This window comes from Mesocricetus auratus, unplaced genomic scaffold (assembly GCF_017639785.1).
Source record: "Mesocricetus auratus isolate SY011 unplaced genomic scaffold, BCM_Maur_2.0 Super-Scaffold_100014, whole genome shotgun sequence".
In the NCBI taxonomy this organism is placed as follows: domain Eukaryota; kingdom Metazoa; phylum Chordata; class Mammalia; order Rodentia; family Cricetidae; genus Mesocricetus; species Mesocricetus auratus.
This window is the reverse complement of record NW_024429197.1, coordinates 33,839,568-33,855,677: the sequence shown is the minus strand read 5'-3', so window position 1 is coordinate 33,855,677 and position 16,110 is coordinate 33,839,568. Positions and strand designations below refer to the sequence as shown.

At 48.0% G+C, this 16,110-nt stretch overlaps 1 protein-coding gene across 1 annotated transcript in view; it reads left to right on the top strand.

The window, feature by feature from the left end:
• Positions 1–16,038, top strand: part of Plpp3 (phospholipid phosphatase 3) — a 75,798-nt gene extending 59,760 nt beyond the window's left edge. The window contains exons 5-6 of the mRNA XM_005072183.4: positions 120–296; positions 14,200–16,038. Coding sequence (XP_005072240.1) covers positions 120–296; positions 14,200–14,325 — 303 coding nt within the window. The 3' untranslated portion in view covers positions 14,326–16,038. The remainder of the gene's footprint in view (positions 1–119; positions 297–14,199) is intronic.
• Positions 16,039–16,110: the final 72 nt, after the last annotated feature.

Genomic DNA, 16,110 nt, shown 5'->3' with positions numbered 1-16,110 from the left:
GCTATATCACACCAAGTCTCAATGGTTACATTTAGCCAAAATGTAGAGCCTGCTGGTCCGGTGTTCTAGTGTCTGTGAACCGGATGTCATTCAGCGTCTCTTTTATCTCTTTTCTTCAGCTGTACCTTCAGGCCCGCTTCACCTGGCGAGGGGCTCGCCTGCTTCGTCCCCTCCTGCAGTTCACTTTGCTCATGATGGCCTTCTACACGGGATTGTCACGTGTATCTGACCACAAACACCATCCCAGCGATGTCCTGGCAGGATTTGCCCAAGGAGCTCTGGTGGCCTGCTGCATAGTAAGTAGCCCTTTGTCCTTAGCATGCAAACAGAAGCCCCAAACTGCTGCTTGTTAAATGTTTCCAGCTCAGTGACTAAAACTGTGGAGTCTTCATGCTATTCTCTTAGTGTCCCAAAAGCCACTGGCTCCAGCACCCCATCGGTAGATGAGAATCATGAGAATCGACTGATAGGGTCTGTGAATCCTCTTCTCCATGAGCACTGAGTTTGGGCTTATAGAATGCTGCAATTAGAAGACAGCTTAGATATTGTCTAGCTGACTCGGTATGTGACCGTGGAAGACTAGAACGTTGCACAAGCACACATGTGAGTAACTGGCAGGATGGCAGTCTCCTGACATAGCCTATTCATACACGGCTTTGGTGGACACTATTAGTCAGTGGCTGTTCTCTGCTTCTTGGGTAATGTCTACATCCTTCTGTGATCTCCAGGGACCTTGGTCTATGCTGGCTGGAGAACCAGAGATTTGCTGTAGGAGAAACCCTCCGCTGGCCAAGGACCTTGCATATCATCAGAACTCCATACAGACTGAACTTGGGTGGGCCTAATGTTGGTTCCCCCTAAAACAAATGGGTTGCTGTTTTGCATATTTCATCCTGATTCTCAGTGAAGGTGGGACAGGCTCTCCCTGCCTTCCCTGCCTCTTTCCTGTATCCCAGATGCTGAGTGTTCACAAGCTTCAGTATTAAGTTTCTGGAGCCCTTCTTAGAGAAGTGCTCACCGTATTCCCATAGGAAGTCCTGAGGACTTCAGTAGGACTTCAATAGGACTGCAACAGACCCATGGATGGGACCTCAGCAGGTCGGCAAAGGCCAGGCACAGTGTGGTCAGCAACACAGTATCCCAGTATCCCTGTGTCCAAGTAGAAGCAGCAGATATGAAGAAAGAAAGATCTGACCTACCTAAGGCCTAGCTGGTGTCTTGATGGCTGTCATCAGTGTGTGCTCCCTCTTCTCTCTCTCTCTCTCTCTCTCTCTCTCTCTCTCTCTCTCTCTCTCTCTCTCTCTCTCTCTCTCTCTCTGTGTGTGTGTGTGTGTGTGTGTGTGTGTGTGTGTGTGTGTGTGTGTGTGCATTTCTCTCCAGAAGAGAAAGCAAATTACAGGAGCCAATTGTTACCCAAAGCAACTGTCACCCTCCAGCTTGTCCCCTGGTGCCTGGCCCTTTAATATGTGATGACAGTGGGGGATGGGTGTTTGCACTGTCTGCACCCTCCTGAGCTTTGCTCTCAGCAGGAGACAACCCCTGGAGCCGGCTACTCTCCGATTTCTTAGGCCCACTGCCCTAATTAGAGTCTCCCTTACCCCCAATTTAAAAAAAATCAAGAAGTGTGGGGATCGTTCCTAGCCTTCCTCTCTTTTATACTGCAACTCCAAAGCGCTGGCCATGAGCAATTAGACAAAACTCGGAAGAATGGAGGCTTATTTTCCAGAAGGAAATCTGGGGGTTTGACTTTTATCCTGTTTGGCTCTTGTTACCTGTAGCGTGGGCTGAGAATTTGAACCCGGAGTTTGTAAAAGCACCTACTCTCGGTTGGCACTTCCCTGGATACTTTGCCCTGTGACTTCTTTGAGGCACATGGGGCCACTGCACTGATGGGGAAACTGACGGAGGTCACCCAAGGCCAAAGAGCTGAGAATGACTCATTGCCCTGCCCTCTGTGCTTAGCAGTGGGGGAAGGGCACCAGACACCGGGACAGTAGGCCAGCCAGAACTACCTGGGGCAGAAATTGTATAGACGCCTGTTTGAAAAGTGTCATTTAAGTGTGGTATAGGGCCTTCCCAAGCCTTGGGCTGATCCGGTTAGCCTTTCCAGTCTGGAAGTTTCTTTTCACCAAGTAGACATCTTGGGAAGAGGTGACAGATCTCCCCCTGTCTTTTGCCCTTTTACCTGTCAACATGGTGTGACAGGAACTAGGTCTCATTGACACCTAACTCCACTTGGGACACAGCCCGGACATCCTGGATCCACTAGCTTGGAAGCACAACACTAACAGATTTGGTTTGCTTAAATCATCTGACAGTTCAGGGCAGAAGCTGTGGTGGGTTGCTCAGTAGAACTTGAGAAAAACTCAGCAGGGAAAAAAGAAACCAGCATGTCCTTTCCCATAGAGAGACACTGGATAGTGTGGCCCTGGTTTTGATTACAAGGAAGGACAGACAGATTACAAGGAAAGCTCCCTTTCAGAAACGCTGGCACTCAAGGGAGTGTCTGATGAGGACACTGAGTGTCCAGCCTGGGGCCCACCAAGAAGATGGAGGACATTTATTTGCCTTGTAGGGTCTCAGCTCCATCAGCTCCCATGTGCAAGGAAGCCCTAGTGTTCTAGGCTATAGTCTCTGGCCTCTGCTCTGCTTATACCATATGACAGAGGTGTCCCTTAAGATCAGTGAGTCCTGGGGAAAACAGGTGCTCTTCTAACTTACAGATATGGTATATTGTAGCAAACTTTCTACTTGTTGGGCTATTTTGGCTCACCAGCCCCCAAATAATGACATGGAGACTTATTAATAATTATGAAAGCTTGGCCTTTAGCATAGGCTTGTTTCCAACTAGCTCTTATAACTTAATTAACCCACGTATTTTAACATTCATTCTGGCACGTGGCCTTTCCCTCAGTATGGCCTGTCCAAGTTGCTCTGAGTCTTCTGGAGTTTCTGCACCTCTCTTCTTCTTAGAGTTCTCTCTCTCCCCGGAAGTCCCCACCTAACCTCTTCCTGCCTAGCTATTGACCATTTAGCTCTTTATTAAATCAACAAGAAGGGTGCCTTGGCAGAGACACATCTTCACACTGTAAACAAATATCCTGCCAACAGTATATCTGTGATATTTATTATTGTTGTTATTATGACAGGACCCCACTATGTGATTCTGGTTGAAACCTATTATGTAAACCAGGCTGACTACAAACTCATGGAGATCTCTGCCAGTCCCTGTCTCCTGAGTGCTGAGTTTAAAGGTGTGTGCCACTCTGTATTTGAGATTCTTGACATACGGAGACATCTCCGGGAGTCAGAAGGTTCCAGAGAGATGCAGCAGTAGCACTCCACAAGCCACAGGGTGCAACATGCTCAGTATCCACTTACTTCTCTGCCAGAAAATCTCTGCTTCCAAGCTTCTGAGGCCTGTTGCCTGAGCAGAGATGTGGATTTACTAATGCCTGTGGAGAGCTCATTGTTTGTGGCACCTGTTTTCATTTAAGATGGGTATGCAGGAGCCAAGGAGGATTAAGGCACACAGAGAAAATGTAGAGAAACCAGAGCTGACACGCTCCTACAATGTGACACAAAGCCATTACTCTAAGACCCCCCTGCCCCCCACACTCCCTCACATCTGGCATGTCACACTTCTTATTTTATAACACAGAGCTCTGATCCTTGATAGCTACCCGCTCCTTTTTTTTGATAGAGCACAGTCTACTTCCACTTCATCTGTGGTGAAACCTCTTGTATGAGCCATCCATAGCTGCTGTAACAAGTAAGTCCAATCTACAATATAGCTGTTACAACAGCACAGATTTTTTTTAAAGTCCTGGGAATCAGGAATCAAAAGTGAGTCTCATTAAGCTATAATCTAGCTGTGGAAAGGCTGTTCCATGGAGAGGCCAACGGGGAGTCAGTTTTCCTTGCCTTTTATAGTTACCTGTGTTCTTTGGTGTATGGCCTCTTTCCCTGCCTGCCCCTCCTCAGGGATGTTGATTACACTGATAACCCAAGGTCATGTGTTCATTCCCATGGCCTTGCCTTAATCTCATCAGCAAAGTTTTCTTAGTTGGGTGTGAGACAGTATCATTAGGTCTGGAGAGTGGGTTCTGGGTACCTCTGAGGGACCAGTATTCAGCTCACCATACCTTCCCCAGTCCCTAAAGCTAGAACTTCCAATCTTTAGTATCCTCCCAGACCCCACCCAATGCTTTGCTCTGCTCTGCCATGACTTTGGCGTCTTCTGTTAATTACCTGCTCATATGTCTACCTCCTCAACTAGATTGTGCTGTAATAGTAGAATTCACGGCTTAATCTTGTGGTTGTTCTGGGTGTCTGGTGTGGTAGCTGACATACACCGGTTGTTTGATCGGCATTGGGAATCATGAATGATAAATGAGCTGTGACCTTAGGTGGGATTTCCCCTCTAAGCCTAGTTTCTTTATCCGTGAGTTAAGCTTTGAGGGACAGTGTCTGTGTAATAAACTGGGTATGCTCTTTCAGAGGAAGCAATGTCCCTGACCATGCCCTAAATTTGGTGATCACCCTTAAGCTTCCCAGTGGTTTAGTTTGTCACCCTAGTCAGTTCAGTCCCTGCAGAGCCTCGGACAGCAGTCTTGACAGTCAGCACTTTCGTTCAAGTCTTTGGAGGCTGGTTTTGTCACAGCAAGCAGACGTGTCTAGACAAAAGCAACAGGCCCAAGGAGAGTGAATTTAGTTGCCTTCCAGAAAAGAAAGACTATGGAACCTAATGACACAGAGCCTTCACAGGGCATTGGACTCAGCCCAGATGCTAGAGCTCAGTCAGTCAGGGCAGCTCACCAAGGCACACCTTTGCCGGATGGGGACAGAGGAACAAGGCAGAAGGCCACAGAAGAGGAGACATTGCCTGACAAACAGACCTGCATTATCTTTCCTTTGCAGGGACTAGACCTATAGGTGCACAGGACAGACAGACAAACAGCCAAATGCTGCTACACTGACCCCTGCTCTTCCTGCCTGCACACCTCTGCAGCTCTTCCGACCAAAGGTTCAAACCCTGTACCTAGATTCAACAACCAGGCAGTGGGACAGAGGGGCTGACATCAGTTCATTTCCTGTCTAGTGACAAGTTGCATATCTGGTCACCTCCTTACTGACCCTCTAACAGATGGTAAATTAGGGGGGTACTGGGAGGGGTCAGAGGAGGGCAGGCCTCCATGGCTGTGGGTTCAGTAGAGGAAGCAGCTGCTCCCAAGTTTTATAAACACACAGCAGTCTTTCCTGGTTTTCTCTTCCTGGGGGTGTGGCCCCTACCAGCAATTGCTCTTTTGTGCCTGCTATCTTCCTCCAGGATGCAGGGAAGGGCGGGGGGGGGGGGCATTCTTTGTCTCTGCCCCAGAGCAGTGACCTTGGGAAGAGCAAGGGGCAAGAATGCTCGTGTGAGGAAGAGTAAGAGTTCAGCCATGGTAGCCTTGTGAGAGGAAGCTGGGTGCAGAGAGCCCCACACACGCCCAAGTCCACACAGAGTCAGAACGGATCCCAGGTCTCTTGTTTTGTTTTAGGGCCTATACCAACAGTACCAAGCATGCTTTCTCCCCTGGGGAATTTCTAAGTCTTCTTCCTCCTGTAGTAGGAGATGCCCACCTGCTCCCTCTGGATGTGTTCCGGTGTTGCCTGAGTCCAAAGGAAGGAAAGAAATGACACCCGCATCCCTGTCGCATGCCCTGCAAAAGTCGGACAGTAGTGTCCAAAGGCGACCTTGCTCCCTAGCCCCCCACTGTCAGGTGGGCAGGGGTGTGGATGTGCCTGAGAAAGGGAGCCAAGGCACACGGCAATTTGAGCCTTCAGGAGATGATAGCAGTGTGTTTACAGTGCTTCAGAGTTTGCAGAGTGCATCAAGAATCTCCTTCCTTTGTAGAAACCCAGAGCTGCTGTGCCCCGTCACTTGCTGGTTGGCCTGTTGGCAGGTCATGTTTAGCATTTTCTGTTTTATCTTTTAAAATGCTAGTGGTGACCCACTAACTGTTCTTGTGCCTTGCTAATGGCTTGACAGTGATGTGGTGGGAACAGACTTAGAAATGAGCAGGCCCAGGTGCCGGTGTGGTACCCAGCACTGTGGGTCAACCAAAGATTAGGGACAATAGACATCTGAGGGTGTGTGAGGACTAGGAAGAGCGCCTGGAGGAGGCGACCTCTGAAAGATGAGTGGGCACTTCCTGTAAGACATATCAGGGAAGGATGCGGAGACAAGGACATGAGTGAGACAACCCAGCGTGTGCTATGACATCTCATGGAAAGGGACCCTGTTGGGGAGCCCCACAGTGGGTGAGGGACAAACACACCATGCAGAGATTACATGGGGTGTTTTATTGGGAGAAGGGTGAGATGGGGAGGGGGGGCAAAGACCTACCTGCCTCTTCAGAGGAACAACAGGAGAGAGGGGAGGAGGGAGAGAAACAGAGGAAGGCTGGGAGGAAGGGAAGGAGGGAGGGAGAGAGGGAGGGAGGGAGGGAGGCAGAGAGGGGAGAGGAGAGAGAGGAAGGGAGGGAGGGAGGGAGGGGAGAGGAGAGAGAGGAAGGGAGGGAGGGAGGGGAGAGGAGAGAGAGGATGGAGCTTGTCTCTTAAAGGGACCTTTTGCACCTGCACACAGAGCCAGGGTAGTGCTTGTCATGCAGCGCTCTCCCAGGTGCCCAAGGGGCAGGGCCAGATGTGCCTGGATGCTAACAGTGTGGCTTCTGACCCTGGAGATGCAGACCAGGGAAACTTGTGGGATGGTGGGTCTGCTGAGCTTGGTGATCATCACGTCTGCTTCAGGGGTCATCTGGAAAGAATGGCCCCTGCCTTTGTCGGATCTGTTACCCAGTGGTGCCTGGTTCCTGGGCCCCAGCTCCTGTTAGATCCAGCATCCCCTGTTCATCAGTAGCCTTCTGGGTCAGTCCTTACAGACTCTGGCTTCATGATAATCTAAGTGACCTTTCTGGGAGGCTTCTCAGCAAAGCTGAGCCCTGTTCTCCTTTAGAGGGGTCCCAGCTCTCCAAACCTTCTTAATTCCTTTTGTAGAACTAATTCCCTTCATGTTCTTGGTCCATACACATAGTAACTTGACTAGGTTCTGAACACTCCATCACAACCACCAGATGTCTTTCCATTTCTTATTCCATTCACGGCTGGGAAGGCAGTTTGGCTTTTAGATTTATTCTTTTTTTTTTTTTTTTTTTTTTTTTTTTTGGTTTTTACGAGACAGGGTTTCTCTGTATTGTTTTGGAGGCTGCCGGTCCAGCCCGGCCTCGAACTCACAGAGATCCGCCTGCCTCTGCCTCCCGAGTGCTGGGATTAAAGGCGTGCGCTACCACCACCCGGCTAGATTTATTCTTTTAGAGATTTATTTTTACTACTTTTAGTGAGAATGTGATGGGTGGGGGGGTATGCATTGGGTGGCAGAGAGCTGTTGGATCCCCAGGAGCTGGACAGTTACAGTTGAGACCTGCCCGGTGTGGATGCCAAGAACCTTTGCAAGAATAGCAAATGCTCTGGTTTTTTTCTTAATTTTTAAATTTTAGTTTCTGTGTGTGAATATTTTGCCTGAAGGTATGTATGTGTGCTGCATGGGTGCCTGGTGCCCTTAGAGGCCAGAAGAAGGTGTCAGATTCCCTGGAACTGGAGGTCATTTGTGAGCTGCCATCTGGGTGCTGAGCACTGCACCCAGGTCCTCGGTAAAACAGCACGTGCTCTTAACTGCCAAGCCATCCCTCCAGTCCTGGTATTTTTCAGTTTTTTTTTTTAAAGTAACAGTAGTACACAAACACAAGGCAAGTAGGTGATCAGAGAAGATCTTCATCCAATTCTGAGCTGCACAGGAGTGTGACATAGCCTTGGTCACTGGTGCAGCAAGAGAAACATGGTGGCAATAGCCCAGCTGTGTGTCACACAGCATGACACTGTCCCTCCCCCACCACACTCCCTCTCAGATGCACCAGGGTAGCGGTGCCAGCAGCCACTGAAAGCCTTTTATTGAGGTTAAAAGGCAATGACTACAATTGAGTAACTCCCCTGTAGTCAAAAGCCTAAGCTGCCAGTGAAATTTTTTCCTTAGACAGTGCTTACTGTACTAAGCCATGAGGGTGAGTCAGTTCCCAGGGCTTTCATCTCCAAAGAAAGTTCTCTGCTTAATCTGAGAGATGGTTCTATATGGTATACTAGAAACATGAAAGCAAATCTCCAGGCCGAGGCCTACTTCGGAAAGTGTAAGAAGAGAGGCCGCCGTGGTGTCTGGACTTACCCTGGAGCTTCCATCGAGGGCTGCAACTTCTGGGCTCTGATGACTCAGCATAATCCTTGCCCTGGAGTAGCTTGCGGTCTAGAAGGAGAAGCATGATGCAGCATTTAAAAGATCGCACATCAAAGCCTGTGTTGTAACAGCAAAATGGAAGGTTATTAACAGTGCGGTATGAGAAACAAATGGAAGGTGAGGGCAGCTCAGGCAGGAGACGATGTGGTGGTTCCCAGTGCAGATGGAGGCTAGGGTTGCAAGCTGAGGCGCCAGTGGGGTAGTGTGATGGCGGGTGGAGGGTTTGGACCCCTCCATTCCCTTCCTGCACTGTCCACCGCTTTTCTCTTAGCTTTAGTCTAGATCACAGATTTCCACAGTGTTTGCTAAAGTGCACATTCCAGGCCACACCCAGATGCTCAGGCATCTGCTCCCTTGAGAAGCTTCCAGGTGATTCCGAAACAGGTGGTATAAGGACTGCATTTGGCGAAATACCAGACTAGACAGACAGACAGATCTTGTTTTCATCTACATCTGGGATCCTAAAATTCTCTTGCTTTTATGTTATCTGTCCCATGCTGGTACAGAGATTTGGTGGGGGCTTCTAAAACTCTGTGTGTGTGTGTGTGTGTGTGTGTGTGTGTGTGTGTGGTGATTTCTATATTTCTATTTCAAGGGGCTCACTTCCATATTCTCAGGAGTTGAAACCCTCAAGGATTCCTGAACTTTGCAAGTTCGCTGTCATGATGAGCTCCGAGCCAAATGCCTCGGCAAAGTCTGCTGACTCAGCCACCCACTGCAGCGCAGGCAGAAGCCAGGCTGCTGGCTGACATCCGGTTTCTGGGCTGCATGGGTCTCAGTGGTCTCGTGCTGAGCAACATCCCAGCAGGATGGGGCTGTGTGCCCTAGGGGTGACTGGCATCTCCACAGCAGGTGAACATTCGTGTTGAGACATCAAAAACAACCTTTTGCCAGTATGCTGACTCACTCCTCAAAATAGTCCTGGAAATTGTAGGCCTTTGCAAGTAGATCCTATCTGTCATATGGAAAAGTTCCATTCACTCAGATACTGTAACCTAGCATCTGCCTCACATGTGTGCTCTCTGTCTCTTCTGTCTCTGTCTCTGTCTCTTGTCTCTTTCTCTCGTGTGTGTGTGTGTGTGTGTGTGTGTGTGTATGCGCACACACATCATTGTTACATTATATACCTACCAGAAGCTGGCTTTAAATGTAATCCTCCTGCCTCTGACTTCTGAGTGTTGGGGTTACAGACATTTGTCACTGTGCTAAGTAATTTTTATATAACTAGGCACTGAATACACCAGCCAGTGATGATGGCTGCCACTTACTGGTTTCTCTCTGGGCATCAGGCACTATCCCACATGTGTACTCTGTAACCCCTAAGGTAGGTATATTGTGTCCCTAGTAATGGCAAGACTTGGATTTGGAAAATAAGTCTGTCTACTTTAGAGAGGGAAGCATTTTACCAGCCGCTCTGTTTGGATGGGGAGTCAGAGAGCAAGCAGTAGAGTAAGCAGGCCTTTCAGGAGCCTCTCACTGTGGGCTTCTTATCTCTTCATCATGTGTGGGGGGAGGGGTTCCTAGAGCTACCATGTTTGTGTGTAGTCTTGCTGCTGGAGGAAGAGTGACATTGTCCAGAGTGTTTGGGTAAAGCGGGATCGTCTTCCGCCCTTGCATCCGATCACAGAATGACCAAACATTCAAACTCAGCAGTTGGTCACAATCACTTCCCCAGGACAATCCCTCAGGGAACCAAGTGTTAGAAGGCTGAAGAAAGAAGTCGGACAGAATCACCCTGATTTTAAGAGCTTTTGTTGTAACCAGTGTTGAGGTTTATGGAATGGAAAACAGCAAGAAGAAAACTACTACTTCCCCCTCAGCCCCCTCCCCCATCTCTGTCAGCTGAAGTCCCCTCTTCGGCATCCCAGAATCTATCTCCCTCTCCTCCACACACTGCGATGCCACCTTCAGTCATGCTGTGCCTTCTGGCTCCTTCTCTGGTTTAAATGCTCATCCTTCCAATGATTTCTGGATTGAAAGATTTCTCAATATGCCCAAATGGTGGAGCCCTCTTCTCTCCAGCATCACCGATCTCTCTGTCGTAGCCCTACTAAACTTCCTTCGATTCCTGAACATGCTGTGGTTTCTTTCACTGCTGAGTCTTTGCAGGCTGTGATCTCTGCCTGTAACAACGTTACTGCCACTCACCACTTGGTCAACTCCCCCTGAGTCTTCAAAGCCAAACTCAAGTATCTGTCCTTGGGGCTAGCATGATTGGAGCCTGTGAGATCCCTAGCTCATAAAGGCACCTGCCACCTAGCCAACAGGTTGAGTTTTGGTACCCAGGACCCACACAGTAGAAGGAGACGACCAACTGCTGCAAGCTGTGTTGTCCACTGGCCTCAACATGTATGCTGTGGTATGCACATGTTCACACACATGAACACAAAGTAGATAAAGTATAATACAGTTTTTCTAACCACAGTATTATGGTTGGCTTTTTACCTGGCTCTCTCCTGCACTGCTTCTGAGATCCTGCAGAACAAAGAACTGTGTCTTATATACATTGCCTTCTATGTTCTGGGGCTTACCACACACTAGGGGCTTAATAGGTGTTTATTGATGGTGTTCATTTTGTACTCTCAAAATTGGTAGTTTATAAGATTCCAAGAATCAGAATGAAATTGAAGGCAAGTGATCTGGGGAGTGATGGGAGCTGGCTATTGGAGGGATCTCACTGGCTTGAGATTTTATTTCTCACTCATTCTTTCAGACAGCAAAGGAGAGCTATGGAACAGGGCTGTGGGTTGGAAGTGGGTGTTTCTTGTGGTTCAGCCACAGCTCTGAATCTGGGCAGAGCTTTCCCAAGCTGGGCCTTTGGCTTCCCTTTCTGGGTAGGGAGCATCTCCTGTAGGGAATGGGATGTCTCCAAGCCAAGGCCATTTCACATCTAATGCTTCTCCTGTTCAAGTATCAGGAAGACTGAACCCTGTGTGAGTCTTGACAAGATCATGTTTCCTGGTTCCCAAGTAGTGTCTGGGTAACCTCAAGCCACGCCAAAGGCAAAGTGCAGCTGTAGGCAGGATGCTACTGGGTCTGGCTCAAGTTTTTCCCCCATCACTTGGCTGTGTACATGTGGCATTTGAGCGTGTGCCCCCGCCCCCACCTCCCACGGGGTTCACTTATGTGCACCTGTGGTCCAAAGCCACAGTGCTTCTTTCCCAGAAAGTAGAGAGCATTTGTTAAGTTCAACAGCCAGCACATATTGAGTGCCTGATATATACACAGATAAATTAGGTGCTGTAGGTAATGCAAGGAGCGAAGCACATCTTTGCAGACACGGAACAGGTGGTTTAGCCTGGGTCCAGTAACCATGCTCCATCCAGTCCACAGCATCAAGGGAAGACACATCTCGAGACCATTCAGGAAACAGAAATACTCATGGGTAGAGGACATGAGCCCATCAAATGAAACCGGGAGATGAGTGTTTGTGGGGAATGGAGAAGCGAGTGTTTGTGGGGAATGGAGAGCTGTTCCTTTCTGTATTTGCCCGTGATGGGTGGAAAGAGTCATGATGAAGGTCTTCCGGTCAGGGCTTTGAGAATAATCTCACCTCGTGGTGAAGCTAAGTTAGTGGAGGTGAGAGCCAGGGACATTGTTGTCTCCCTGGGCTGCAAAGCTAAGATGAAAGGAGCCTAATTTTGGGGTAGAGAATTAGCTGCTGTTTCTGCACCTGCCGTGTGATAACATCGTTCTAGTGCAAGTGTGAGATGTGGAGAAGAGTAGGGAGGGCTTGGTAAGCAGGGGATGAGAAGCTCAAGCATTGAGCAGACTGACCTTTAGTCGAGTGTGTTGGTTAGCATCTACTAGGGGCACTTACAGTCTCCTTCCCACGTTGTAAGGATCCCCAGTAGCGGAGCCCCAGGCCCCCAGCAGGCGGGAAACAGGTGGTTCTTAACACCCACCCCACACATCCCAGCTTGACGCTGTCTAGAAGACAACACTTGGAAAAGGAAAGGGGTAAAGGTTTAGCTTTTTCCTTGGCTCGTTCAATAACATTCAAGCTGTAAGTTTATTAAGAGGTTTACATTCCTGGCCTAATACTTCATTTTCTTTAGTAGCATAGAAACAGTCTGGTTCCCCCACTCCCCCCTTTTCATAATAACCAACAATAGAAATGACTGGGTTGTGCAAAATTAAATGGCACAAAGGACGTGGGCGGTGACCAGCAGGCTCTTACACATTTATCTCGTACCTACTTTATTCTCTCTTCAAGCAGCACCTGCCTCTTGGGATTTTTACAACTCTTTGGTGATTTCTATGCTGCTGCAGAATGAACACTATGGAAATCAGTTCAGCAAACAGTCCAAGGCCTGGTTGTAGCCAGGGCCTGGGTGCTAGAGACTGTTCAGAGAATTCTAATTAAGAGCTTCATTTTTAGCCGGGTGTTGGTGGTGCACGCCTTTAATCCCAGCACTCGGGAGGCAGAGGCAGGTGGATCTCTGTGAGTTCCAGACCAGCCTGGTCTACAAGAACTAGTTTCAGGACAGCTTCCAAAGCCACAGAGAAACCCTGTCTCGAAAAAAACCAAAAAAAAAAAAAAAAAAGAACTTCGTTTTCATACAAAGTGATCACAATGAAGGCACAGTGCTATGCAGGCAGTACAAAACAGCTTCAGCTCTAAAAGCTGAGGGACACAGAAACTTGTATATGTGTGTGCCTGTGTGCGTGTGTGTGTGTGTGTGTGTGTGTGTGTGTGTGTCTGTCTGCCTGTGTGTGTGTGTCTGTGTGCCTATGTGTGTGTGTGTCTGTGTGCCTGTGTGTGTGTGTGTCTGTGTGCCTATGTGTATCTGTGTGTGTGTGTCTGTGTGCCTGTGTGTGTGTGTGTCTGTGTGCCTATGTGTATCTGTGTGTGTGTGTCTGTGTGCCTATGTGTATCTGTGTGCCTATGTGTATCATCAGTGAGCCATGTCTCCAGCCAGGATCTTTATGTATTTCATTCCCAGTGTGAACTCAGTTATGTACTTCCTATTAAATTAGGTCACTGACAGCCCCCACTTACAATTGGATTGTTTAATACAAACTCCTGTTGCTGAATATCTCAGGCTGATTCTGTGTGTTTAGTTTTGCTCCCTGGGCAGCAACTTTTCTTACTCTAGCAGCTCATCGGGTTCTTTTTTTTTTTTTTGCTCATCGGGTTCTTGACTCTTTCATCCGACAGCAACCGCGTCTGAGCCGGCTTGCAAGTGGGTGTTTTGTAAATGTTTCCCAATCATTATGAGAAAGATTCAGGAAGGTCACATGCTGGGGAGGAGGAAGAATGCTGGGAATGAGAGAAGGAGGTTTGTCCACTGATCTTTCTTCCCAGTGAGTTGCCGACTCTGTGTCAAGACCTAGGCTTCTTGGCTCCTCCCCCTTTAATGGTTGATATCCTGGGTTTTTTCAGGAAAATGTGGTCACCACTATTTCCATATTACAGCACCTGCTGGTCAGAGTTTGTGTTGGCTGATCTCTTTTGGTCCCACTCTGGATTCCTTTGTAAGACAAAAAGGAAAGCAGTGTGGATTAATAACTGAGCAATTATGATCACTTCCCTTGTTGGGAACTCATCTTTCATAACACATTTGCCTTGAGAAATGGGAAATGTTAAGTTCCAGCTTGAGAGCACTGACAAGAAGTCCGTAAAAGTAGGCTTTATTCTTTCACAGTCCAAGATAGGCATTGCCTCAGTTTCCTGTCTGCATAGTGATAGCTGGCAGACAGGACCTGTGCCTCCCATTTAGAGAGTTAAAGGCATTAATTGCTCCCTCCCCTGATTAAAGAGCTGTGATTTGGGTCCTCTTTTCCAACTGTCTGCTTCTCGAACCTCCCTTTGGCCTGTTCCCATGTCACACTAGGCATTTACTGATTTGGATCTCTGATCTGTGCCCTAGGTGTTCTTCGTGTCAGATCTCTTCAAGACCAAGACGACCCTCTCGCTGCCTGCCCCTGCGATCAGGAAGGAGATCCTGTCACCTGTGGACATTATCGACAGGAACAACCATCACAACATGGTGTAGGTACTGCGGCTGCAGAGCGTTTGCTCTGAAGTGACTGCTGACAGCATGTTCCTGCTGCTCTCCAATCTCATCAGACAGTAGAATGTAGGGAAAAGCTTTTTGCCCAATGGATTTTGAAAACATTTAAAGAGAGAGAGAGGGAAAAAAAAAGTCTTACCGTGTGGCCTTCCAAAATAGGTCGTTTGCCTGTGTGGAGACAACAGAACCGGAGTCTTGGCTGTGCGGCTGGCTAAGTGTTCATGGTGTAGTGAGCACAGGCTTTGCCAGGAGAAAAACACTAGAATAATTGATGAGAGGCTGTGGCCTCCTTTTGTGACCTGAGAAATCAGTGAGAACAGCTTGAGCTCCTCCGTAGCACACAAGGCTCGAACCCGCACCGAATCAGCCCCTCTGCCTGCCCCACTATACTGTGACTATTGTTCAAGGAAGTTTTGCGTTTCGAAATACCAGGATTGGGCGCGTTTGCTCAGAGCAATCAGATCCTGAATCCAAATCCCAGGCAGGCCCTGAGGCCTCTGCCCTCTCTCCCATCCCCATGCTGACAACCACAGTCGTCACTTTTAGAGATTGGGAGACCCTCTGTGGAAGAGTGAGCTTCACAAATAGCACAATTTCAGAAGACAGGGAAGGTGTCTTCTTCTGACTCCACACACTGACGCGGAACTGCCATTGCAGGATCAATCACCGGGCACTTGCACATGTGTTAGACTTCGGTTACTGCTGTCCCCCTTGAGATCCTTGCTGGGTGTCTACCGGGATTTCACGTGAGGGCCAAGGATGAGCACAGGCATGGTCAGCCTTTGGCTGATCTAAAGAGCCCGGAAGGGAGGGAGGGGGCAGAATGAAAATATGAACCAACTTTCTGGCTCCTTGAGATCGAAGAGAGCCAGAGTAGCACACAGTCTCTTGCCCGGAAAGGCCACCCTTCATGATAAGGGAGCCCAGAGGGTCTTTGCAGGAGTTTATCTTGCTGTGTTAAGCACTATGGACTCAGGGTTGATCCCTGGGACAGTCCTTTGGTGGGTTCTGCTGGGCAGAACACATGGGTTAAATTTGCATAGAATTTTTCCTCATCCTCCTCTGTCCACAAGTGTCCTTCCAAGCAAGGTCCCATTCTCGACAGTAGACAGAGGCCCGTCTACTGAACCTCTAAGGAAAGGAAGAAGGAAGAAAAAAGTGCTTTTCAAATCTTTCAAAGGGCTACACGTAACCATATGGGTCAACCACATGCACACCCTTCCCCAGACTCCGTCCTTTCATTTCAACATATAGCAAGCTATGATTTTATATATAAATATTATATAAATAATGTATAAAGCATTAAAAGTTAACTATGTAAGATATTATTTCTGAAACAATTTTAGCTATATCCACTATGAATATAAACTGTCTCGACCTGTGTTATTTACTTTAGCTGCTTAAAGGAGCGTTGAGTTTTGTTTGGTTTTTTTCTTTGTTTTGTTTTTTGTTTTTAAATCTCAACTAAAAATGTCATAGTTCTGTGGTAGCCATTGTTTTACAAGGAGAGAAATAACTGCAACTAGAGAAAAACTGTATAAAAACATTAAATTGTCAGTATTTTTGTAAGGTTCCGTTTTGTAAAGAGAATAATATTCAAAGATTTTCTTGTGGCATACAAAGTGAAAACGTGTATCTGAGAAACTAAACGTGTATTAAATGTGCTTTTTAAATAAAAGCTCATAACATGACTAACCAAGGCACTGCTGCCTGGACTGTTTGAGGGGTGTCTGTTTGGGGTCTGTGGGAGGGAGGAAGAGGTATGGC